Source organism: Dermacentor silvarum, chromosome 6, assembly GCF_013339745.2.
Source record: "Dermacentor silvarum isolate Dsil-2018 chromosome 6, BIME_Dsil_1.4, whole genome shotgun sequence".
In the NCBI taxonomy this organism is placed as follows: domain Eukaryota; kingdom Metazoa; phylum Arthropoda; class Arachnida; order Ixodida; family Ixodidae; genus Dermacentor; species Dermacentor silvarum.
In genome coordinates, this window is record NC_051159.1 from 154,529,431 (window position 1) to 154,557,065 (window position 27,635).

General features: G+C 44.3%; 1 protein-coding gene across 1 annotated transcript in view; it reads left to right on the top strand.

The window, feature by feature from the left end:
- LOC119456276 (atrial natriuretic peptide receptor 1-like) overlaps nucleotides 1-27,635 on the top strand; it is a 163,933-nt gene that overhangs the window by 86,480 nt on the left and 49,818 nt on the right. Inside the window, exons 5-7 of the mRNA XM_049669661.1 lie at nucleotides 4,185-4,276; nucleotides 6,310-6,448; nucleotides 7,698-7,779. Of these exons, the coding sequence (XP_049525618.1) occupies nucleotides 4,185-4,276; nucleotides 6,310-6,448; nucleotides 7,698-7,779 (313 nt within the window). The remainder of the gene's footprint in view (nucleotides 1-4,184; nucleotides 4,277-6,309; nucleotides 6,449-7,697; nucleotides 7,780-27,635) is intronic.

A 27,635-nucleotide genomic window follows, 5' to 3' on the forward strand; every position in this document is an offset into this window, starting at 1 on the left:
CAAGTCGTGGCACGGTAATTACATCTTAAGGCATATCTGCACAGCATTGTACGGTAACCTAAGAATATTCCAACTAGAACGAAAATTTTGCACCTACTGCTACGTTATATTCACTGAAACTTCCCAAATTTTGAACGTTTTTTGTAGCAAAGTTCAATTACGCAGCGGGCATCGTTGCTTACCTGGGTTGTCCGGATTGTTAGCGGCAAATATGCTGCAAAATCAGTAAAGATCTCTCCATCAGTTCACATATGTGATCGTGAGGTTCGCCTGCCACTATGGTACATAATTTCATTTCAGATGAACAAGATACGCAAGAATGCTGTTTGAGCAATGAGAACAAGAAATTGATCCTTTCGAAAAATTTACAGGAAATAAACTTAGATTACTGGAAAAGGAATCTGCTCAGAAACGCGAGATACATCTTTGTTCCCAGATACACGAACATAATGTAGAATGTATCGCATAATCTCTACCCAATACAAGAGGGTTGGCAGAAGATGAACCTATTGTACGCCTATTCAAGAACTCATACAACGAACAATTTGTACAAATACTAAAACAATGAAGTGGCTTTGCTCGACAAAACACAGTAGTTGACGAAATGAAGCAACTACTTTATCAGCAACCATATTGGAACGCCACACAGGAGGAGCGTAGAAGAGGAACAGGGAGCGACGTGAGGTTTTGGTGATCGGCTGTTTCGGATCGTACCATGTCATCTCTGCCTTTTCACCCTTCAGACTGCAAATAAATCCATTACATCTGTAACAAGTGTAGTGGACACAGGAACCACGCATATTCTCAGGTAAATTAGGCGAAGACGTGGATGGCTGGCTGAAACACTACGAATAGAGTAAGCCGCCGTAACGGATGGAGTTCTACTTTGGTTTGAGAATCATGAACGCGTGCTGACCACGTGGGAAAACTTTGTCCAGGAATTGAAAGCTTGCTTTGGAGACTCGAATTCCAAAAAGAAGAAAGTGGAACACACGCTCTCGCGCAGAGTCCAGTTGCCCGTCGAAACGTGTACAACGTACATTTAAGAATTATTGAAGTAGTGCGGCATGGTAAACACGGATATGTCTCAGGAAGACAAAGTAGGACATCTGCTTAAAGGGCATCGCTGAAGACGCTTGCAACTTTCTAATAACGAAAGAAAACCTGAACACTCCTTCCCAATTAGGTCAGCATTGTCGCGTGTTCAAGGCACTGAAGACCCGAAGGATCCTACCGAAGTTCGGGCGCTTGGACAACGTCACCATAGTTGAAAGTATGGACGTCGCTGCCTGCGATGACATCGCCTCGATCGGGCGTCGAGTGGTTCAAGATGAGCTAGCCCGACTTCAGGAAGTAGACGCTTATTACCAGTGTGCGTTTGACGAGTGCTTTCCCGAACCACCACTATACTGGTCGCGAAGACATCCCATTGAGCACCGACCGCCATCTGAAGAGGCAGGTGCTCATTACACGCACATACGTCAAAGGCAATTGAAGATACAAATGACAGCAGCGTGGGTGGCATAGTGGATGTAAATCACTGTCCCGCTGAGAGAACCTTACATTTTGCTTCTTTGTAGCCCTACTAACGAAGCCGAATAGGACGAGTTTTCTTTGAACACGCTGTTTACATCAGTCCACGAGCGTTCATGTTTCGTGTTAACCTGACTAGAATGAGAATGCTAATGCAAAGTTTGCTGCTTACCTTGATGCGTGGCTTTATTCCAGGAACTTTAGCCTTTGTTTTCTACAGCGAACGTGCTTGGGTTGTTGCCGTTCAGTGCCACTGCGTGATCAGTGAATTCTGACTTCCCACGTTAGTGCGCCGCCAAAGTTGACAGACAAAAGAAAATGCTCCGAGAAAGAGCATCGCAAGTTGCCTGCCGCGCATATAACGCTTCCGTGGCCCTACGCGAGGGCAGTTGCGAAGACACGTTGCCTGTTAACAGCTCATCTGGCATTTGCGGCTCGTCAATGTCAGTTGCTGGGACAGTCTTTAGGCACGAACAAGAAATGCGAAAATGTACTTAAGCCAGCAGCCCTGTTCTTCGGTCATGCTTCACACGTCCGGTGACGTCCGGTGACGTCCGGTGATAGCTTCGAATGCGTCCATCAGGCCGGCGTCAGTCCATCAATGAACATGGTGGTCTGTCGACAGTTAACCGAAGTAGCAGACTTCGTCAAGTCTCCGCAGAGGAAGGTATTGTTAGTCGAGCCTCTGGTGAGCGCGCGAATTCCGTGTCGCATTAGTGAAGCGTGTAAAGAACAGCATGCGCTATATTGTAAATATAGTATTGCGCGGAAAATATAATTGTGAATAAATTTGTAATGTACTCTTGTGCATAAGAAATATGTGTGCATCAACCATGAACAAGGGAGCACTGTATGCCAGAAGAGATACAATGATAAAGTAGAACCACCATCAAATTTATCAATATCTTTAACACGGTGTTATTTATCAATTTTTCTTAGAGGCCATTTTTTATGTGGGTTACCTACATTGTCACTTCCTACATTACCTACATTGCCGTTCACTTGTCAAACGGCTCTGCGCCTTCGCGCAGAGCCGTTTGACAAGTGAACGGCATCAGACAATATTGCTGGATTAAGCGAGCGAGAGAAATTGATGAGATCTGCCGAATTTCGCTTTTGATAGCTCACTTGCGTTCTCTGCTCCTATAGCGTAGTTGTTACTGTGTATGCCACTGGTATTGTGAGAAGGTTACGTTTCGTGCAGTAAAACAGAACAGTGGTTTCAGTCGTGGTATAGGCATCAGTGCCTATTTTCGCACTGAAAACCAAAACGAAAACAAAAATAAAACAAAAAAAATGACAGCAGATCCACGAGGTGAATGATGATGAGTGGGCGAAGCTCCGGAGGGAATCATCGGATCTCCCGCTTAAGGGGACGCTAGCACAAACGCGTTAGAAACGTGCAGTACTCTCTAGTAAGGGGGAGCGGCCACAGCGTCTTACGCAGCCATTTACACATGCCGGAACGTGCACCGCGTTTGCCGACGTCATCACATGACTGCTGAGAGAGTATACCCTCGTATTCATAAACGCTCCTCGACTTGAACTTGACTTGCCACCGCTTTGGGCAGCGCGTTCGAAACGCGTTGAAGGTAAGGTGGAGAGGTCACAGCATCTTACACCAGCTTCTTACACGGACCGTAACGCGCTAGCACAAACGCGTTAGAAACGCGCTAGAAACGCGGCCTTTCGTTAATGTTGGGTATTTATAGCCATCGTGGTGCGTTTGTCCATGTCCGCTTCGTGGCGTAGTGGGCTAACACCGCGCGCTCGGAAGCGAGGGGTCCCTGGTTCGATTCCGCGCTACGGACACAACTTCGGATTTTTTTTCTCATTTTTCTCAGACTGGTTACACACTACTACTACTACTACGACGGGGATGGAACGGGTGCCGCTATAAGGAGCTTCGCCCCTAAAATATAGTGAGAGCCTTATAGCAGGCGACCTAACCTAACCTGACGTAGCTCTTGTGCTCAGCGCTTCTTTTATTAACCTCGACTAAGCGTGACGCCCTGAAATGCAAATTTCCGTATGTTAGCCTGCACGAACCTGTGGCCACCTTGTAAAGGATTCGTACCCAACGTGTATACTGAAAAAAAAAGCTATTACCTGCATCGACCGCGGTTCATTCAGGGAGCCGCGTACACGGGAAGGAGCCATGCATATTGGGTGGCTCGATGTGGCATCTCTGCTGAAGTGACATGCCGAAGCAGACGTGTCCCACGCCTTACTTGGTTTTTTGTGTTGTATGAAAATACCGAAGACGCAATTTAGAGTGTGCTACAGTCGATAGCGCGTGCTATAGGAAAGAATCCTGATGTTGTGCAAAAGAAGAGATAAAGCGCCGACGGAGCAGGTGACGCAAAGGGAGTAAGTACCTCGAGTGTTGTTTGCTTCGCTCTTCAAGGCTGTCTTGTTGCTATGAGAAGTTTTACTATGCGAAATTTCATTTTCCCACTTTTAAAGAGTAAAGAAAATTAAAAAAGGAACTTTGTTCGCGCTAAGTTTGCGCCACAAAGACACGTGTTCCTCGCTTTGACCAACTTTGCCTCAGTTGTGCTTGAAGGAGCTGCTGCCGCGATGGCTGTTGATGTTGATGTTGGCTTCTGGCTTTTTGCGGTGCTTTTATAACTTCATTCTTCTTCTCGTAGGCATCACAGGAACTGTACGGATCAATGAGAACGGAGATAGGGACGCCGACTACTCAATACTGGACATGGATCCGGTTACGAAGGAGTTCCAAGTGAGTAAATATTCTGGAGCCGTGCGGCCCGAATTGAATTTCGGCACGAGATCGGCCCCGCACGCGCCATGTAAAGAAATGGCCGGATCAGGTAAGCAGTAGAGTGAAAAGAGGAACTAGACGGCCATCACGAAAAAAAAAAAAGAAATGTCACCACAGTAGGAATAGAATGAAGTGTTACGCAGTGCATACCAAGGAACGCGCCAGATATATAGAAACATGGTGTTAGCGCATGATAACAAGCAGGAAACGTGTTATCGAAGTGTTACCGAGAGAATCTCTTTACGAGTATGTTGCCTTGTTGAAATAGCTGCGTTACTATATGTCGCGGAAACTATTCCATGGCTGCATGCGAATGAAGTAGCTTATTAATAAGTGTTATTCTTTATTGAACGTTGGCACTTTTAGTTGAAAAAGCTCCTACGCTATATTCTAAATGCTAATTTATTCGAGGGGTGTTAATTATAAAATTCCTCAATATGAACAAAAAATCAAAGGTTTCTAGCAAGCTGTGTTTCGCGTAGTAAACTTTTTAAGCGTGCATAATAAAACGACCTGCTTCACTAGCTTACATAATGATGGCGCAAAAGCTAGCTCCTTGGCTGGATCCGGTGCGCGGAGGCCTTTTTGTGAGGTTTATTTCTCCGCTGTAATGACTTTATTTCGAGGCCAAGAAAAAACGAAATGGGCAAACTTAGGTCGTCATACACATTTCATTTCGTCCTCTTTTTGCATCTTCAAAAACATTGTTATTTATATCTCCGTCATTAGGGAAACAAAGAGAAATGAGAAATTTTCCGAGAACCATTACTTATGTGCAGCAAAAAATTACGGCCGTACCAGATAAATGCTAGCCACTGCCTTGGGTTCCAATGAAGTCACCACTCAAATGTGTTTACTTTTTATTTTTCCATATGCTCGACTACGTTATTTTTAATTTGGCAAGAATAGTCGGAACTATAGGTTTGCATATGTAAGTATAGCAGGATTTTTTTACGTTCGTGGGATAAATGCCATGCCAGCAATATAGAATATTTTTTCAGTGCCAATAAAATAAATAATACTTCCTTAATAAATAGGAAATGTAGGATGTCCGGACAAAAAAAAGGGCGGGATATCAAAAAATTATGCTAAGCAAGACAATAAAAATAGAAAATACCGAACACTGTCAGAAGTATCTAAACAAACTGCAAGAGATTAACTGAACAAGTCCGTGGATTAAGGTAATAACACCACAAGAAGAAGGAAGGTGTGAGCAGGTCACGGAATATACGGGCAATTAAAATGCCGATAAACTACGATTCACATAAAAATAATTAGGTCACACACTACAGACAGTGTTTTATATCTACATTGCTGGATGCAAATTGCCCCAGTAGAAAATCTGTCAGTGCAACTTTTCTCTTTTACTAACGTATAGACTCATAAAATTAACGGTTGCTTTTGTTTGTCATTTTACTTTCATCAACTTGGTCGAGAGGCCGGATTACTCACTATTACACAAAAAGCTTTTTTTTGTGTGTTTTCAAGTCAGCTTTTTCAGGGGAAGTGTATTCCATCATCTTCAAAGTACGAACATGCATTTATGCGAACTGACTGAAACGGACCACTTGGTCAAAATTTACATGCTCATTAGAAGCGCCATATTCATAACACCGGCAAGTAAAAAATAAACAGAGGGAAACTCTACTGACGTATTACTATAGCCACTGATTGAAAAGGCTAGCAGTTTTAGTTAACGCGGCGTGTCACCGAAAATAATTTTGGTTACTTCCCTGCACAACTGCTTTTTTCAGGCAGGGATAATTAAATAATAATAATAATAATAATAATAATAATAATAATAATAATAATAATAATAATAATAATAATCCACATCTTGTAAAACCAAACTGCTCCTCATACAACAGTTCACCAGTCGTGTAAACCTGTAATTTAAGAAAATTCCCTTCGCCAATGCCCTCCCTTGCTAACCGCCGAAAAGCACAGTGGCAGCACTGCTTCCTCCTGTTCAATATTTAATGTACGCGCAGGTAGTGGCCAACTATTTCGGGGTGAACAAAAGCTTCAGCGACGTTCCGGGCCGTACGATCCACTGGCCTGGTGGGAAGCGAGTTCCTCCACCGGACACGCCACGGTGCGGCTTTGACGGCTCCAAATGCCCCGACGAAGGTGAGTAGAAGCATTATCTAGTGCGATTACAAACGCTAACAAGGACGTCTTAACCGGCCATGTAGTAAGCAGATCATATCCGAGCAACTGAACACTGCCGTTTAATCGCTGCCATTTTAAGGCGAAGCACTCTTTGGATCGCTCCTCGGATTGTCTTCCCCGGCGTCTGAGTTATCTCAGTCACATACCCCTCACCGAACCCGCAAAGGCTGTTGGGAGCGTTATGTCAATATTTCTCTCCCTCACCCTTTCTTTCCCGCCGCCGGTGTGGCGCGTACTTCGGCGTCATTGTTGCGCTGCATATTGTCCGCAAGAATATAATTCCAATTCCATAAGCGTACGTACGAGACAGGTAATGAATGTTGTTGTAATGTATATGCCCCGCATTTAGCCTTGTATCAAGGCGGTAATTATGCTATGCTTACTAGGACAGATATAGTTTATTTGCATTCCACAGCTCCCTTCAGCGATTTGCCAGCAAGTAAAAGGTATTTCCTTTTCAAATTAACATTTTTGTAGGTACGTGGTACAGGACGTGGAAAGAACGTCCCTTCAATTCCCACAATACGCTTTCCTATTTGTTATGATTAACGTAAAATTTCCCAGTCGAATCTGCAGAGCTCTTGATCTTGTTATAATTTGGCTGAGGTCATAGTTTTACTGAAGTCATTGTATCAACAACATGATACCGGCTTCCCAGTGGGAAAAGAGAGCGGTGTATTGAGAAGTGGTTGTTTATATTCAGATTAGAAAGCAGGCCTGCGCCCTTCTGTTCGAGATGCGTATCGTGCACAAGCTCTATGCGCGCATTATACGCCAAGTGTACAATACAGATATGGTGCAGTATTGTAACAGTAGATATTCCTCTTAATGTATTCTTTTTAACCCAGCTGAGATAACGAAGACTGCTGATTTTCCTAGGGGCCCATAAATAACTAAAGCACTAGGCTCTAGGAGGAAATAGGCGAGTCCTGAGTCAAATACACAGCCTACCATAACAATTACGCCAATGAAAACAGCCAGCCCACTGCAGTACATCAGCTGACTGTTTCAGCACTATGGTTTATAGAAGCACAGTCTGGCATAGGTGCGCTTATGACAGGTCACAGCCTTGGCCAAATATCCCGCTGTTTTTTCAGACATCTGTTTTTTTTCTGTTTTTTTTGTTTTTCAGACAAGAGGCACCATCGCAAATGTGGTTTCTCTAACTGACTGTGTACGGCCGTTTGTTTGTGTTCTTGCGTTGCAGAGCTTCCCAAGTATGCTATCGTGAGTGGAGTCCTGAGTGGCTTGGTGGTCATCCTGTGCATCGTCTTCTTCTTCATTTACAGGTCAGAATTTGCACGCAGAACGCTTGGAATACGCAAGTTGTGTGGTCGCGAGATTCAATCACGTAGCCTCAGTGCAGATGGGCTGCTAACGCGGTCATTGCATAAATGCTGCCGAAAGATGCTGACCTCACAAATGCTGCTTTTGGACGCAATAACCTCGCCCCCCGATTGCGCTTTTCGCGGTCGTGTTTGCTTACAAACCGTTATAATAACCACGTTCAGTGGCACAGGGGTGTAGTGCAGGAGTGCCTGTTATATATTTTTTATTGACTTCTGCTTGTTTCTATATATTCCTTAGATAAAAACAAAATCTTACTAGGTACATTTCCTGAACGACGGAGATATAAAGTTAAAACAAACACTTTTTTCCCTATATCTGTGCAAACGGCAGAGAGCGTTTCCTCCTCAACCAACACTGCAATTATTATATCGGCGTGAAACTTCGGGCCGTCATAGTATGCGTCTGTGCGGTCGACCGAATTCTCGCGTGGACTGCTTATTTCGTTATTGCGTTCTTCGCGAGTCCTTCGTGAGCATTATTATAAACAATAAAGCGGTCATTACGAAAAACTGTGAAAGTTGACGCTCATAGCTTTTTCCGTTTCCTTTTGTCAGATAACTTCTTTTGTCAACTATAAAGCATTCGCACTGCCAGTGTTATGCTTATTTAAATGTTTATCGAAGCCTTGTGTACCAGAAGTTTCAAAGGAGGCCCAAGTTCTTTCAGCTCAGTAAAATAGAGACCTTGTTTTTCTAGGCAGCGCATCATTGCCTGCGGCCTACATTAGTATACATACGAGGAAATACAGATTGGCTAGTTATCTAGTCTTCACTAATTATTCATTTTCATGAATACTTCAGAGATCATGTTGCAAGTGCAGGATGAAAAAAATGTTGACATTATAGGCTCGTCCGCTTAGTGAGAAAGCCTAGGCTAGGATCAGTTTTATTATCATCGCCATCTCCTTATTTTAAGGCAAGGCAGGATAAACGCCTTTCTCACCCTTCATTAGCTAATTCTATCCTGCGTCTGCCGACTCCCTTCCATGCCTTGCACATTTTCACATAAATGTCGCAGAAATCTGGCGTTCAGCAGTCCAGCGTTATACTACAGTATTTTTGCCACTTTGTTCAACGAAGGCTTCATGACAATTTGAAACACACCGTGTCAATGCATTTCTCGGCAATTTATACCTTCATCTGTTTAGATCTCATTCGCGATCGTTGGCGTCTCACTGGTTTGTCACTTCACAGTGCGCCTGTGATCCTGTCATTTTACACAATTGTCACATGTGCGTTGAAAAACGGCTTGAGGTAAAACATTGCAGGAATCGAGCAGTACATGTGCTGTTGAAAGCCAGAAAGGGCGGGCTCCCATGAAAAGATAGTAAAAGATGACCAAACTTGCAAAATTACAATGGTGATTGGCATACATAAGGCGGTAGGCGCGGACGCAGGAGAATAGCTGCGTCTATAATATTTTCTAAGAATCTAGAAGTTAATTTGTGTGGACTTTGAAATATAGTTTTGGGGTTTTACGTGCCAAAGCAGAAATCTGCTTGATGAGGGGCGCCATAATGGGGACTCCGGATTGATTTTGACCATCTGGAATTTCCTAAAGGGGCACGAAAGAGAAATAATGTGACCATTTAACCTGATAAAGCATTATTTCTTAATTTGGCCATAAAAAGCATTAGAATAAAAATCGTTGTGGAACTTTAGGAAAAACGGGGAGGGGGGGGAGGGAGGGGGGGGGGCTGCCTCTCGACTGTTGCCAATATTTATGTCTTTTTTATAATATCTTACAGGCCCACTGAAGGACATTGTTTAAGGGGCGGAGTCACAGTCTCAACAGAACAAAAAAAAATGTTAGCATCAAAAAAGGTAACAAAACAAAGGTTACCAAAGTACAGTATTATCAAAGCGCGTATTCAGGTTATTACGAAAGGTTTCGCGGTTCGACATAAATGCGATGTGGCACGGAAGTTTGTTCAAATGTACGAGAGTGCGAGGCAGTGATAGTGGGAAGATTACTTACTTATATCTAGGAAGTCTTTGTAAATATCTGCTATTATTGAGAAGGAAAATAAAGAAACCCGACATATCGAGGCAGCAGTAAAAAAAAAAAAACTATGAGAAAGAGTGAAGGTCAAAGTTCTATTTTTGTAATGTCGCGCCCCGAAAACCTCAGCGTCGGCACGTGAGTGTGACGTCACGGATTTCAATCTATGTTCTCGTATTTCGGTCGTTGCGGTGCTGTAAAAGTTCTCCAAACGTTTCTACAATGCAGTCGACCTTTATTCACAAAAACTTAACTAGGCCCAAGCGGAAGCCATCACAATTCAAACGTCGTGGCTGGATAGTGCGGGAACCTCAAGGTGGCGTCGCCACCCGCTTTTATTTTATCGCGCCTTTTCTGTCGTACCTAGCCTCTTCTCATGCTAAAGGCCAAACTACACGTACGCGTGCAAGCGCGCGAAAGCTCGCGCCCCCGCGCGTGCGTTTGCCACGCTTCGCGATCGAGTAATCGCTGTTTCAACCAACAAGACGCACGCCAGCGCGCGTCCACTTGGTTTACTATTTTCGCCTTGGTAGACATCGTTTCGTATTTTTGTCAGGCAGCCAGAGCACCGATATTTGCCTGGAGAAGATGTCTGGGCTGGCGCTGCCCTTCGAAGCGTACGATCTGTCCTGCTCCATCTGCCTGTGCGTGAGGTGCGTGGGCGCTAGCTCTCGCGCGCCGGCAAGCGTATACGTGTAGTTTGGCCTTAAGAGTGCAGTGCGATGCCATGGGCATTACCGCGGTGGGTCAGTGTTGTGAAGATTTGAGCGATCACTTCTGAAGCTTCATGTAAGCGTTCAATTTAAACATTTCTTGGACCTTTATGAGGCGGAGGGGGAGATCTAGATTTCGGCTGACGTCATTATTTACGCATACATACTAAGAGTGTTTAAAGATTTGCTACTTTTGAGAGCGAACATCAGGAGATACGTCATATCGGTGCCTACCTATCTCTGTAGGGAACTGCAGTGCTCATGTTCGAATATGTTGTCAATATAAAAAAATCGTGAACTTTTCGTACTTTGATAGCTATGTACGTATCCACTTGTTCCCTGGTTACCACTACATAGCTGCAAACCTCGCAAGCGCCTCTTCGTATGGCTATCGATGAACATTTTCTACAAACGGCTAGCATGAAACCAGTGTACGATAGCTCGCATCATTTACTCAGCCTGCGTAACGCAGTCACTGAATATCAGTTATGAAACCGAACACAATTAGTGAATTAATCATTTGAAAGACTGCTCAGTTTGGTGCAAGCGTGCGGCCCAATGGGTGCGATGAAGCGAGCATTCTCTCAATCAGACCGCGGTTCCTGCTATTGCACATTTTCGACTTCTTGTATATTTTTCTTTTAGATCACTATAGCTAGCTGCGAGAAGCACTTGCGATTACCACATCATAACTTTGTGATGCTAGTTTGTTAACTAATGACCTATTGCTAGGCAGTTCTGTTTTCGATTGCCAGATGTTACGCGTTCTATTGATGGCCTACTTACATTTTATGTACTCTTCTTGAGGAACCAGTGGCATTTTCTTTACATATTTTTTGTCTCTCTTTGCACGGTGCTTGAATTCGGATTTTTTTTACGATTTGGACTGAAGCCACGACGTCGCAAAGGCTGAAGTACCGCCGCTGTCAGGAAGTAGCAGTTTATTAGGCTACAAGAGAGCGTGCCCCGTCAAATCGTGCATCCAAACGCACGACAAAACCTCAGCCGAGGCTACTTTTGCCTTCAGGAGCAAGAAATAAACCAACTTGTGACGGCATTCACCTGCCTCTTTTCTTGTGAATGGCGTAGCCTCGCAAGGGCTCATAGAAGAGATGTGGCAAACAAACAAAAGTATCACAGTACTGTGATACCACAGCACTTTACTGTGGATTGTACGGGTCGTTGCGCAATGACAAATTTCGCGAGAAGGTGAAAGAAAAAAAAATGTTTTGCGTGGAACTGTGACTCCATAATCTCAACTCAATTTTTCTTGTATTGCACATCTTATACTAGGTGTCCTTAATACAAAGCTTTGCATTTACCTCGTAATAAGACACTTGCGCTTGCAATCATAAAAGCGCAAAATTGTGTAGACTAGCTCTACCCTCGAGTCATTACTTGAAGGTACCAGAGCGAACAGTGATATTAGGAAAATAAAGAAAAAAACGATAATGGTATATCGCAACACCTAGATATGTCCCACTATTGTAAACTGCAATTGACAGCGCAGCAGAACATATCACAAAAAAAAAATCTGCGAGATCACTACATAGCTGCCTATGACAGGTTTGCCTTAAGTATTTCATGGGTAATATGGCGTGCGGTATGATAGACCGCTTACGTTTGGGCATGTAATCGCTACTGTCTTTTTTTTTTGCCTCCCAGCAGGTTAGTAGAACATAACTACAAGTCTTGTTGGGAACAAATTGTTTTCGTGTACAAATAGGCGTGCTTTTCAAGTTGTTGCACTAGGAGAGTGAACTCACTGCCGCCCAACTTATGCTCCTGGCGCGACCACACGTACGTGTAAATCGAAATAAGCGCTAATATAGGGGAAGCACAAAAAGCGACTTTAATATTAATACGCTGCATTTCTCCATTTCTGCGCGAAAATAGAGCGAGAGAAGCGAGAAAGACGCCATTTTAGGTGTATCGTGAGGAGAGTACGCTTAGCTATGGGATCACGGCAGAGTTTTCACGTGAGTAAGGTATTTCGCTGAGATATGCAATAACAAGGTGATCAGGGCTAGAATATTCAGCAAAGTAGATTACCACGCCTACCGGTCTAGTTACCTAAACCAGGATTCACTTCCGTCAGGACCACGTTCTCGCTTTCGCTAACATAATCGCAGAATGAGGAAACCTTCTTTGTTTTTAGTCGGTAAGACCAAATATAGACACGGGAGCAACTTTATCAACCCAGGGCACGCATATCAAATTTCCTTTTATATGTGCGTGTGTAATGGTACGAAGCTATCTTTGCTTCGAATGCAGTTCGCCTTTAGGGCAAGACACTTAATTGTCGACATTAAATCGGGGCAGGCAGCAAAAAAAAAAAAAAAGAAATACGAAAGGCCAACTTGTAGAGCCAGGTGAAGAAAGGCTGTAAGGCGGAGAAATTTTTTGAATTCGGTCCTCGTGCGAAGCTTCCGGTATCTCGACGTGCACGTTCTCAATGAGGACGAATAAAGAAGTGCAAAGGGAACGCGGGCGCAGAGGCTGTGAATAGACAGGTGCGGAACGGACGAACGTGCTGCTCCCGTCTACCCGGGGCTGAGAAGTAAAACGAGTTATTGGATTGTTGGCATTAAGTCAGCCCCGCTTCATTCTGGTCCCGTATACGTTTCGAGAAAGACTCGAAGCTCTTTAAACCATCCTCAAGTTTTTTTTTCTTCGCTAAAAACGATAAAAAAAGGCAGGAAACTGCAATGAAACGGCGGCGAGTGAAATGAAAATTGGGTGAGAAAAGCAACACTTAAACTGCTGGGTGAAAGTTCTCCGTGTTATTTTATTTTTATTCCTCAATTTCTCGAGATCCCGAGGATCATTCACGACGAGAGTTAATTTCCCCGCGTTGCTTTTTTCTTCACTGAAGAGCGGCGTGCCGATGCCGACTTCCTGAGCGAAAATGAAAGGCCCGGATACTGTCATGCCGCTTCTCACCCCGAGATGGCGTAAGAGTAGGAGGGAACGACGTCTCAGAATCGAGAATTAGAAGCCTCCTATGCCACTTTGTTGGAACCATGCATTGCACGCGACCCCTTTCTTAGAATCAAGTGCTGCGGAAAGATGGGCGCTAGCATAATATGATAATACGTACATACCATTCTGAATATATGACAAAATAGACCTTGGTTTAAATTTAGAATTCCGAATGCGGTGCCAAAGGAGGACGTTGACTTGCATTCGAACTTTCATTCCTTACAATAAAATATATTGCGTTAAATCTTTGCAGCTAGGACCTCTTTGAAAATAGGTGGAATTCAAATTGACATCGCAGTTAAGGTTACAAAATGGCTGTTCCAAATATTATTGGTGGAAATATGATTATTTCATTGATAGGGGCACCGCATGCATGCTCTGGAACTACCTCTTTTTTGTGTGTGTTTGTGTGTTGCTAAAAATCTCCTCCCGTTTTTTCCCACTGGTGAAGAACTTTCATAGCTACACTTTTTAATGAAAATATAGCAAAACAACCAGCTTGATAATGCCGTAAACATAACAATTTGGCACAATGAACACGCGAGTTCATTTCGGAATTTAGTTTTGTATGAACATTTTATAAATAGAATAAACATCGTCCCAGAAATATGTTCAATTGTTAAAATTCGTTTCAATTAGATGGTGTTGCATGAAAGCTAGTGATGAAGCAATCTTTGTAAACAATACGACTTCTTGTGAAATAAATCAGTTCCGTGGAAATCCACAAGGGGGATGCAGATGTGTGAAAGTAAATGTTTGCTTCCATAGAAATGATACCAACAAGAATGCAAAAATGCATGCCGACAAGAATGCGAAATACGCGTGTGAAGTTCCTTTCTAGCTGAGTGCTATAGTAAAACGGATGTGAACGCTTAGATTCAAGAAATAGTTTAGTCGATGTTCGTCTTCATAATCAATTCCTAGCATAGTCACTGAGGACATGCGAAAAGTATGTTAATCTGTGAAAGAAAAGCGCGCGCAATCCTCACACACTGCTAATGATTTGCATAATAGATATTTCCTGCCATATATTGAAGTATAGAGCCAGTTGAAACCTTTTCTTTACTCTGCCAAATGACATACTGGACAACCGGTAGGATTGCTGTCGATTCAACTCGAGCCAAAACGACCACCTCCCTTCTTGCGAGTTTTGTCTGCAAGACATTTGAGCGACTTACACACCGACGTAATTGCAAGGCCAGCTCGGTCAAACGTGTCGGTCATGGCGTAGATACAACCCCTGTAGAGTTGTCTCTACGAAAGAGCACCGTTGTCGTGCAGGCAAAGCACCCTTTACAGGTACACGGCTGCGATGAGGAGGGAGCAGAACTTCCGATCGAGTATCTGTACTACCTTTGTGGTCTTGAGGGTATAATAAATGAAATTAAATTAAACACCACTGCATAATAAAGCAAGTCTTTCTTTGCGTCTTGCACCAGATTTTACGTATCTTTGTTGTGGCGTCCAAGTACCGCAGCGGGGGCTCGTCTGGCGTTTATGAGAGCAGGTGCATTTTGCGGAAGCGACGTTGAAAACGTTCGTGTTCCGCAGGTAGACGTGGACAAAAACAAAAAAAAAAACAATGGAACAATGGTTTCTGCGTCGCGCTGGAGAGGAAAACAGATGCGAAGGGGTGCGTTGCATTGTTACAGGTTGTATATACATAGACGTGATGGGTTGTGTGTATAATTGATTTCAACGATAAAGTGGTGCCAGTGAGTTCACATCTGTTTTGCCTAACCGAGCAATCAAACGTGACATAAAACCTGCACATATTCTCTTGGCTCAGTAGAAAGCAAGCAGGTTTCATAATTTACAATGAAATAGCTCTTAATAAACAATGGATTCTTTGGCTACTCCGATTTTCTTAGGCCATTGGGCTTGAATGAGGGAATGAAAAACTTTATTTAGTGAGCTTTTTCAGTGCATGCGCTGGATGGAAGTGGTCCCTACTTCACAGAATCCACATGCTGTTCTCGCCACCTGAACTCTGATTACGAGCCACAGCTGGTCTTCCAGGACGGCGCTCGACAGCAAGATCTTCCGTCGCTCTCTAAGGGGTGGGGAGTCATGTTGGTGTTGGGGTTGGTGAGGACTGGTGGCTGTTGGTGGCTGAACCTGCATTTTCCTATCATGTGTTCGAGTGTTCCTGGCTCCAGACACACGGGGCACTCCTGACCGTACTGGCTCGGGTACATTCGGTTTAGTATTCGGGGGTGTGGTTAGGACTCTGTATGAATCTGCCTATAGGATGTCTGCTGCTCCCTCGTTAACTTGGTGTGTGGCTCGGGGAAGCTCTGCCCCTCGTTTCTCTAGTACTCCACTATGTTCTTGTACGTGACCAGTGGCTGCCTCTTTGCGTTCTCCTCCTCCCTCTCCGCGGCTGTGGCCCGGTGTGATATTGGGTATGCCACTGTGCCACTGTGTCACATGTGCCACTGTGTAAAAAGTGTCATGTGTAAAATGTGACATGTGGCATGACACATGTGCCACTGTGTGAAAAGTGTACGCATCACACTCACTTGCGTAGCATTTACATAGTTACCAACTGCACTAAAGTTTCGCTTACCATAGATTCCTACATTGCGTGGGATCTACTGGTTCTTATAAAGGAAAAATATATAAGTTTAAATTTTCTCTTATATGAAATAAAATGCGAGCACTAATAACCACTCCAAATAAGGATTGCAGGCAATACACACTTTTCGCTCTCTATGTTACTGGCCTCACGGTTCCTATCGACGTCGCGTCACTGCCACAACAACCGCTTACCGTTCATGCATCTCGTCAATTAGCCCACAGCAAACCACTGAACATCTTTACGCGCTCTTTTGTGAGCTCCGGCGCTCACTGTGAAGCGCACACTTTGGCGGCGTCGGGCTGCGCTGCAGTGTGCCCTCAGGCACACCACAACATTGTACACAGCCTGCCACAGATAGAAGCAACGTGTGGGGCAGGGCCAGTTATCTACCTATTGAATACAGCTAGCAGGTGAAAAGCGCTTTACAAGTTCTGATAATATGGAAAAATGCCTACATTGATGCAGGGGAGTTAGCGAATGAAGGTGAATGTTAGTAAGCGAATGCTTACTACTTTATACAGTCGATAAAACTACTATCCTTACTTCTTATAGCTGTCTACTAACTTGTTACAACAATCCATCCTTCGCCTTTCGGGCGATACTGCGACTTTTTTTATTAAAAGTATCATGCGACTTTTTTTTAGTAAAGGTATCATAGCCTCAGGAAATTGAAAGCGCAGCGTCTCTGCACTACTGTGTGTTAGACGTCGTTATATGCAATAGTTACGTCATAACATAATAACCTTTTCTTTCTGTTATTAACACAATAGCGTTAAGGGCCCCGTGTCGCAGAAAATCTGGTGTCGGTGTCGGCGTCGGCACCGGCGTCGGCGGTGTTTTTCGTGAGCGAAAACTTCCGCATATATTTAGATATATGTATATGTCATGCCTAACGTTAAGAGACCGGAAGAGAGCGGTGTGGATGAGAAAGTAAATGGGGATAGCTGATATTCTACTTGACATTAAGAGAAAATGATGGAGCTGGGCAGCCCATGTAATGCGTAGAGTAGATAACCGGTGGACCATTAGAGTTACAGAATGGGTGCGAAGAGAAGGGAAGCGCAGTCGGGGACGGCAGAAAAATAGGTGGGGTGATGAAGTTAGAAAATTTGCAGGCCCAAGTTGGGATCAGCTAGCGCAATACAGGGGTAATTGGAGATCGCCGGGAGAGGCCTTCGTCCTCCAGTGGACACACATATAGGCTGATGGTGATGATGATCATATGCCATGCCTTGCTATATGACATGCGGGATATGCAGGTTATATTGCACCACCATTATATGACTAAAGTTGCTCATACGTTGTCTTACATTCTTGTCAAAGTTATTCTTCGGAAGTTTGAGAATGACAGCCCACAAACAAATGTCATGAAACAAAACACAGACAGCGCATGCCTTTTATGGTGAATATTCTCAGACTGAAATATTAAAAACGCGAAACAATAACACAAACCTCAAAAATTATATTTTTTTTTGTTTTGTTTGGCGCGGCTGAGCACACCTCTGGGATCGGCCCCCGCAAAAGGCAACGTTTTTACCAGAAAGCTAGCCTTCGTGTATGGCGTTCGCCGCCGGCATTTCTCGGTCACGGCCGCTGCTTAAAAAATAATCTTTGAATCCTATCGCGTCCGCACTAGCGACAAAAACTAGGGAGCCTACATGCAAGCGCTTGCATGTAGGCTCCCTAACAAAAACACGCGCGACACGCCGAGCGCGGCGGCCGGTGTCCCTCACTACGACTTGCCTCTTAATCGGATCGTGGTTTTGGCACGTAAAACCCCACAATTTAATTTTTTGCGTCTGCAGGCAGACACGCAAGGGCAAGTTTACAATCGCGTTTTGCGGGACGCGGCAGCGACGCTTGGCTTGCCGAATTGTTACGTTACATTCGACACTTCTCGTGAACACGCGCGTTCCGTTCAGCCCAATTCGTCTTTCATCGGAGGTGTCTGTGTTTCTTTCTACCACTGCCGGTCGCGCTCAGGCATGTCGGATACGGACTAGGAGCTACTGGTGACTGCGAATATTACAATACTAATTTGTTCTTTACTTATGCGAAGCCGATGTGCCAGAAAGCGGACCACAAGGTTTCGGGTGCGCTCGATCTAGTGGTACAGGGAGACTGAGGGCCAGGCCTGCGTCCCCGCCTGCGCGCAACTCCTTGCCATTGAAATCGACGTTGTATTTGTCATACAAACAGGCACACGCGCGGACTGTCTCCAAAAAGGCTTCCATTGCGAAGCCACTTCTTTCTCGGCGTCTTGACAGCGGTATGGGAAGGCTCAACGAAAACGTCCTCATTGGCTGGACATGGCCTCTGATGTTTTACAGCGTGCGTGGCATTGCTCAATCTCAGGTTATTATTTGCTTGTGAGACAGGTGGCCCCACAACTGCGCGGCTCGCTTCCGATTGGTGCTTGTTTTGCGGCTGCCGCGAAAAATGGGTCCTTGCACCCATTCGGGCAGTTGTCGCGCGTTGCTGCCGCTTTTCGTGAACCGTGTCGTTCGCGACAGCATCGATCGCTGCGCAGAGCGTGTTGCGCGTTTTAGATGCGAAGCACCTTATGCGCTAGGGCTGTCGACGTCTCTTGTCGTCGTCGTCGTCACGGTAAATCACGCGCAATCACGTGATGGGAGGCGCAATCACGCGCTTTGCGCTCGGGCTGTCAGCCTCTCCTGTCGTCGTCGTCACGCTAAAGCAAGCGGCTCATGCTCGTGTTCGGCACGCGCTCGTGCCACTACTCCCGCGTTCGTCGTCGTCTTCCACAACTGGCTGCGTTGCCGCTCATCATTCCAGCGTGTAATTTCACTTCTCTTCTGTCATCGCAATGGGGAGGCTGCGTTTACGGGGTTATGAGCAATTGCTTAAGGCAGTATGAGCCCATTAGCGGTGCATCACTGCTTGCTTCGCACCTCCCTAGGTTTCACGTTAGTGGAGCTGCATTTTGCTCAATGGGTTATTTGACACTTACGCATAAAGTTTTTTGTCGCTGGTGTGGACGTACGTACCTTTAAAGGCGAAGCTTAAGCGTCCTCCAAATTTTTTTTACGAATAGGTTCAAGGTAGCACCTTGTGTTCTCGTACGAGCGACACTTTACTATTGTATGCGTCACTTTTATAGGGACTAGTTTTCATGACAGAGTAATGAGTGCACAAGTGTGGCACATTCCTGATGAGGCTCACGCTATTGCGCGAAGTGAAAACATTAATTTAATTAATTGGTTTCACATTCATTTGTTCTGCAAGGGTTCGGCTGCTAGTAGAAGTTTGCGTGACGAAAGTCATAGCACGAAGAAAAATACATAATCACCATCATAAAAGCCCGTAAGAGCAAGAAACAAAGAAAGACAATCTTCTCGTATGCTAACTACTATCGCACCGTGCGAAAAGCTCGCGGCTATATGCCATGCGATATGACGCAAATAGGCCCCATAGAGTTACGGTTGATACACAGATGATAAAGAGGCAAGAGTAATTTGTGACGCTGTTTGATTGTTGTGTCGCTTCGCCTATTTCAAGGCATATATTTTGCCACCAATGCAAGCATGCATGAACCAAATATAATTTTATTTCCGCTGTCCCTGTGGAAAGACATGGAGGGGATTATGAACAGAGTTTTATGAGCATAGCTCTGGAAAAACAAGTGGACCAATATGACCTAACGTGTGAAAGGAGCTCTCAAAGTGTTTATCATGTTAAGTTAGAGCGGTGATATGGGCGAGTTGGTTATGCATTGCGAAATAGTTTCTGCGCTGAAAGACACGGACAAAAAATGAAGTGTACTGGTGGTATTGTAGATAGCCATGTCGATGCACGGATCCAGGGAGGAAGTCCGGATGTCCTGAACCCCTGCCTAAATTTGTATGGCCGGCACAGAAAACGCGGTGCGCTTGAATGCCAAGGCTTCTTGTTTAAAAAAAGAAATGTGCAGTTAAAACGCTCACTGGGACGCAAATAAATTTATTAATATTATTATTGATAGTAAGCATAGGTGCACTCATTGTCATCATCATCAATCTCCATCTCATTAAGACCACGCCCTTCAAAATAGCCTGCATTTGCGCCTGGGTGTGTCCTATGCCCCTAATCTATGTCCGTGTTTGTCAGGGCAGAAGCCATTTCGCTTATCATCTTGAGTTAGAGCTACTGCTGCAGTTTAGAGTCCTTAAGTTAGACCAAAGCAGCAAATGTAGGCATATTTCTTGAATTGTAAGTCCAATGTCTCCCAGAGTACGGTAGCCAACCAGGCGCATTTCTGGTTAACACCTTTCCTTCTCTCTTTCTCTCCTCCTCCTCCTCCTGCTCCTATGCTCTCCAGCGATGATAGCAATCCCATGCCTGGCGGATGACACCAAACGCGATTCTTTAGGCCTTTCATGCGAGAGACATAGTAGAGAGCAGTGCCGAGCGCAAAAGCTACCGTGGTAGCGACGAAAAATGCATTTAAATAGGCGAATGCTTTCTTAATAGTATTTCAAGATTTAGCATGTACCACTGCTACAATGCACCTGATCCTGAATGGCTCAGGTGGCCACCCTGTAGTATCAAAAACGAAACGATATATATTTGTAAGAAAGAAAGCTTGCGATAAGTTCTAATTGGTAACTGTTTGGAGGTGATAAATAAGTTCCCCCACATTCGCAATTCTTGAAACATTCTTTTACTGTAACAACCGCAAAAAAAAAAAACAGCTCTGCTGCAATTCGCTCATTACAGCACTTCACTGGTATCTTCTTCGTTATTTCTTAAAGCTTAAATAGGTTATGCGGTAACGTCGCTATGCGAACATTCAAGCGAACTGCCAGCGTGGTAGGCACTAGCTTAGCGTGGTGCATGAAAGGCCGTTAATGAGGGACTTTCTAAGGAGGCTCTCATTCCTCATTCGCTCGTGTCTTAAGGCACCTCGGGAAACTTTCGGAAAACGTAGGGGGGCATTAGACTGGGCCGTTTTTAACCGCCACGAATAAGTTCACGTGTTGGCAAGGAACTCTTTAGGCATGCAAATTATGACCTCAGCGTGGTTGCTAGCCGTAGGCCCATCTACATTATGATAGTAATCTGGAGCTTCAGGGAAGGGAGTGCCGCGGCTTAAAAAGATAACGAGATAATATGTACATATCTTTCATGCGTCTGTCAATTCGCAAGAAGTCTGAACTTCGGCACTGCAATAGCATCGAATGAGTTGGAATAACGTGCGGAACCCTGGGGAATCTGGCTGACACCTTTCGAAGAATTAAAAGTTCTTGGTGTTTGATCATAATACATAAGGTCTAAAAAAAGTAAGAAGCGGTAAAATTACCATTGCATGTGTTCAACTACTAATGTATTTCATATTCTTTTTATTGGTATAATTGTGTTCTATCGCTCCACATCATATTGCTCGAATGATTTCGAAGCTGAACGATGCACAGGCGGAAACATTACAAATCAGCAGTATATCATATGCTACCAGCTTCAGATTACCGAGAAGAAAAAGTATTGTGGTGCTGGCTAACATTCCTCGGAGGTTAGTTCTAGTAGTAAAACTTAAATACCTCAGACAGTCGATAGGAAAACGGCGCCGCGGTAACTCAATGGTAAGAGCATTCGAACGCGTAATGCGAAGACGTGGGATCGTTCCCCACCTGCGACAAGTTGTTTTTTTTTCAGCCACTTTAATTTCTATTAATTTATATTTTCTTTAAATCAATTAGTTATTACAAGCAATTTCTCCTAAGTTGTCCTTAGTGTCTATGGTTGTAAGCTTCAGATTAGTGGCATGCACAAATGACATTTATACTGCTCAATCTTTAGCTTTAGGCTATCAGTAGCTATTGCTAGGTGCGAAGAATCACATAGTAGTGAAGGGAAGTAATGACAGTTAAGCAGATGTACTTGGATGATAAGAACAACATGTTACCTGATTCCTTGTGCTGAAAGAAGGTGGAAACATAAATGAAATTACGGGAAAAGCAGGCTTCCCTGTTCGAACGATCCTCACAAACCAGGCGCGTTCCAAAAACAAAAGTGGAACAGCGCACCTTAAATCATCATTAACCATTTTGAGTTGAACCGCGCGATACCACAAAACCCGAATTGTGTTCCTGGATGCTTGTCGGGAAAAGGTCACTCACGCTTGTCAACGTAAAATTCAAACTGGCACAAAATGGACGGAACGTAACCGTAGAACACGTACTAGTCACCAACTAGCGAGTGCCTAAATGGGTGTAGCAAGGCTCGTTGAATAATGAACACAATAACTACAACTTTACAGAAATGTGCCACAGCAGTAAGCCATGCTTAAGGCACGTTTCTACTACTAACCTAACGACGTCGTTGGCTCGTGTCACGCTAGAGCTGGAGCTTAATAGAGAGACAGAATTTGTGTCCGCTAGCCAGTGGGATGACGGTGTGTTTCCTGGGTCGGAACTTAATAAATATCTAAACACTCTGGCGCCTTGCTGGCGGGCGTAATCAGGAGTGGAGGCTCAGTGCGTAGACGTGAATAAAGGATAGTCAAGCTGCGAGGCAGTACCAGAGCGTTCATTGTTTTATAAGTAAAATTAATAAACAGACGGGTTCTCGGTCAGCAGTGTCATTATTGTTTGCCCGTTATAACCATCATTCCTTAATGCAGCTGGGATCAACATAATGACAGTTGACGGGGATAGAGAAACGCCTATGCCACGAGTTGATTGCGAGCAAGAACATAAAAGGCACTACCATAAAGCGGCAATGTCTTTCTGCACTAAAGTGTACATAGCAAGACATACACTTGGATCAAAATTGAATCCACTTTCTGCTATCACTCTGTGCTCCTGGAAAGGTTATGGAAATAATATCTCTGTAAAAAAAGTTATCCAGCTCTGTTACGGCATGAACTGCTTGGTAGCTAGAGTACTCTACGCCGCAGAATGGGAGTGGGGATTTGTGACGAACGTAATCAAACACACCAAACCAAACTCGTCTAAGTTTCTCCCTATTTTTTGCAAAAAAAAAGAAAGCGAAGAAACGAACAACATTTAATTTGAAGAGCAACGCGCCGGCGCACTTGAATGAACCCCTCTATCGATATTTGTGTTGCTGGATTTCATGGAAAAGAACCTTTTGTCTTAGTGTGCAGCTTCGACGCCAGAAGCCTCGTCGTGGGCCCGATTTTTGTAAGGTTGACAGAATTCCTCCGACACAAGCCACGCTGCATACTAACCAGCATCTCCGAAACTTTTGGAGCAAATAGACGCTTCGAGGATTCAGAAAAACCAGGTTTGCGTCTGCAGCAGCCCTAGCTATACCTTTTCGGTAGGTAGAAAACGCACGACCTTTGCTTTTGTGAAAACTTTCGACGAGCAAAGCTTCTCATGTATTCAAGGAGGCTTTATATTTGCTACGCTTAATTGTATAGCTTCCCGTATCTTTGGAATAGTTGATAGCATCCGGTTATGAGGCGATGGGCAAACAACAACCTTACGGTGCATTTCTACGCGGAACAAAAGTTGTGATCATGTGTTTCAGCAATGTACCAACTGTTTTAATGCTTTAAATTTAAGCTTATTTAAAGTGTGTCGCTGGCATCACACAGCGAAGTCGTGTTTCTGCAGGTTTGCTGTTTTCTAGTGCCTGACATTACTTTCACGACAAATAAATATGCAGATTTAGCTAACTTTGACTAAGTAGCTTGACATTACAATTTTACCGGGACCCCATAAAACTAAGCAGTCGAATATGGCCCGTTATCGCTGTATCACTGTAAATGCTGTGGCTATAGGTCCAATTTCGAGGCATCCTTCCTCCAAACGTACCACAATACATATTGCAGCTCATTGATATGTGTTCCCTGATCTTGAGAAGGGCTTCGTGGGGTGTCAAAAGACAGCTGCTGGTCTAAACAGTTCTCTAAACTGACGAGCGGTAGCAACTGCCTTCTTATATTCAGTGTTTCATGCAAATTACCTCTATTAAGTATCATAATGTTAAGGTGTGATACACCAGCGAGCCGTTTTACGTAAATAGTGATCTGTCATGAAATTATCCATCCGAAGAAGCGTATATCGCTATCGACCAAATGGATTTCGCACCAACACAATGTTTATCCAATCCTCCTCCTCCCCCCCCCCCCTTCTCCCTCGTCCACCCTGGAAGTAGAATTATTTCAAGGGAAATGCTTAGGTACCTTTTAACCCTTTAGCGCCAGAGTTAATGAAGGCAAGGCAGAACAATAATTTGCACGAGAATTTAAGTTCATTTAGACCTCGTAATTGAATTACGAACACTGAATTTTCTATGAACTCCATGGTATGTCGCGAATTCGTGACATCCGGCACTTAGGCCAGAAAAATGTTGCACACATATTGCAAGAAAAAGAAAAGAATGTGAGGCACTTCCTGACATAACTTGCGCAAGACTGTTTAACTTGCACTAAAGATGACCACATACTTAAATAATGGACGACACGACTTTTTTCTGGTAGCCTATGGTTTCTGAAATTACTGATAACAGTTGACACTTTTGTTCAGAGAGAGGCGCGCATTGAGCTTTGCGTACACATAGAACTGTCTGGCCCTTGCACCCTGGTCGCTTGCATGGCTGGTGCGTGTTGTTGACTGCGGCCAGTGCCTGGTGCTGTCAGTGCTAACGCAGGATACAAGCAGGGTGCGTAGCGAGGGGTGGTGGGAGAAGTGCGCAAACCAGTCACGTGTCCTCGGACTCCGCCTTCCTCCCCCACGCGGAAATTTCCGCGTAGCGCGAATACTTGACACACAACGACGTGCGAGAACACGTGCCTGCCCCGCCCCCCTGCGCCGATCAAAAGCGTGACCTTCACAACCGAACTAAAAGAAAAAAAGTCTGGCCTCGCCACTGCCTACGGGCGCATACTTTGCACGACATTTCTTCCCTTAAGGCAGCTGTCACCGCTTATATCCTCCGGCGGAAAACGCGCGCGAAGCCTTTCTACAGTAAAATGTCGTAAGGTCCATTCCCTGCCGAAAAACAAGGTACTGTCCTTCTCTTTAGACAACATGTTGCTACAGCCATTGAGTGCCGCCAATGCCGAATGTCGCGAATTCCCGACATACCATAGTTAAAAGCAATAATGCAAAAATAACTATATTCTCAAGCGCGCTACATACCCGTTGTAATATCTGGTATGCAAATAATGCGAAGAAAATTTTGTAAGCATCAAGTGACATTATTTATGTCCACAAAAAAACCGTAGAAAATAGTTGACCTTTCAGCACCTGGTCGATCGATACTCCGAACAATATTTGTCAGCCTCTCGATATTGCTCCTAGATACCACCACATGTCAACGCTGGAAAACATTGTCGCGAATGCGTGACAACTGGTGTTAAAGGGTTAATGAGCCGATAATAGTGAGAAAAAGAGAGAGAGAAAAAAACATTTAATTCAACCATCGGGGTCGTTGATTAGGCTGCTCGAATCCACGGAAAACAATATTTTGTCATTCTGTAGATTTGAAACCAGAGGTCAACTCTGCACACAAAGACAAAACTTACATCCCCATCTTTCCTTACGGTTTCTGCATTAGAAAACTAAAAGTGGTATGCATAAGCCAGCCGTTAATAACCCTCACAGAATCAGGAGTCTTTGTTTCTGTGTAGCACGATACGTTGCATGCCGACACATGGAAAATACGTCACTGCTATCTGACGTATAGCAATTCCTTGTTTCCTCGTTCGTTCCACCTCAGATATGATGACGCGTGTAACTCGGCCAACTATTTATTTGTAGCACCTCTCAGAATAAACCAGTTGCAAGTCTGCGCGTACTTTATGTGCTTTCTCTCTTGTCCAGTTTTTATTCGTGCAGTCATAGCACGGATTTGGCAACTTACTGCTATCAAAGACTGGTGCCGAAGTACATCTTGTTTCTTCTCTATATTTGGATAGCAGGTAGGGAATGTCGTTACAGCGCTCGCACATTGCAAAACGTTAACGTGACCTCTTTTCTAGTCCTATTTTTTTTTCATAACGCGTCCTGACAGAGCGTATACACCAATAGTCATTAGCAGAAGCTGTAAAAATTCTCGCACATAGCAGCCAAATTATCTACGAAGCCATACGTTTTGTCGACTGAAAAACATTCTGTAATTCATTCAGCAAAGCGTGTCTTTAATGTTCGGCTAAAGAAGGTCGAATGAAGCTCGTATACAAATGTGATCCAAATAATTCTCATCATTATCATCACTATGACTTCCAACAATACCAAAGCCTTTTCCAGTGATGCTCAATTACTATTATATGAGCCTCCCACCTGTATTGTATGTCTGAAACTTTCTAAATCTTTGACGTGGCCTAGTGGTAGAGCTTCAATCAATGTTTCCAAGTACAATTCGGAAGAAACTTCCTGGTATGTAAGGTAATTATTCTTAATACCAGTTATGGTATGTGATGGTAAATTGAAAGCAACCACGCATTTTCTATCTATTGCAATTGATTCAAAATAATCATTATGCTTAGAGTAATAATAATAATTGGCATAGAGTATCCTCTAAGGTGGGCGTTAAAGAAAGAGTCGCTTTTGAATTGTTATATTTCACCGTGTCGAATTAAGTTAGGCTAGTTCTCTCCACAGGATCGGCGCCATGTTAGAGCTATCTTTAGGCGCTTTGGCATTTTTCGTCGAAGTGGCTGTGAAATTCTACTGGGGTCACGCGATGACACTCACTTTGTCGTTCGGGCGTACTTTCGGTATTGTAGTCAGGGCCAAGCGCTGCAGGCGAATGAAATCAACCGGAGATACTATTTGTAGGAATTTAAGCACGTTCATGAGGGAGAGATCGCGTTTCGAGTTTCTGCGTAGTCGGTTGTGGCTGGTCGTAGCAGCCTTACCTTTATATATACATATATTTCACCTTTCACTGTATCTTTCCTTTCATGCTCACCGATCGGTCAAAATAAGCAACCTGTTTTACTGTGCGCAACACTTTGATCTCGTTTTTCTTGATGGTTTTTTTTTTCTGAACGCCGCAGTGAAGACAAAGTCTGTTGCAAGCGCAAAAACGTGTAACGTCCGCGTGAAGCAATCTTTTTCGAACTGCAGAAACCAAATGGGATTGAGAACCAATATAGCTGCCGCCGCAAGCCCCGCGCCAATGCAGTCTCCTAGGCGCAGCGGGCCCTTCAGTTCATGCATGCGCGCAGAGTCCCTTTCATATTTACGACGGCGACCGTCTTGCCAGAGGTTGTCACGGGCGCGACGCAGCTTCTTCGGATGCATCAGGCACTACCCATGCCGTGTTTGCTCCTGTATTCGCGTATGTATTCGCTTGGCGTTACCATTTCCTATACCCACAGGTGACGCTTCCGCGCTAGAGCATCCGACAGGCGGTCGATACAAGAGCGCATGCAATATTTATCACGGTCAAATGCTTCCTCATATACGCACGCGTAATGGAAAGGCAGAGAGAGGTAAAAAGAAAAGAAGAAGCACCACGAACACATACAGCATCAACAAGGAAATAAGAAAAGGCTAGTTAGGAAAAACAAAAGTCATCCCACCCTCCTCCTCAAAAGAATAAA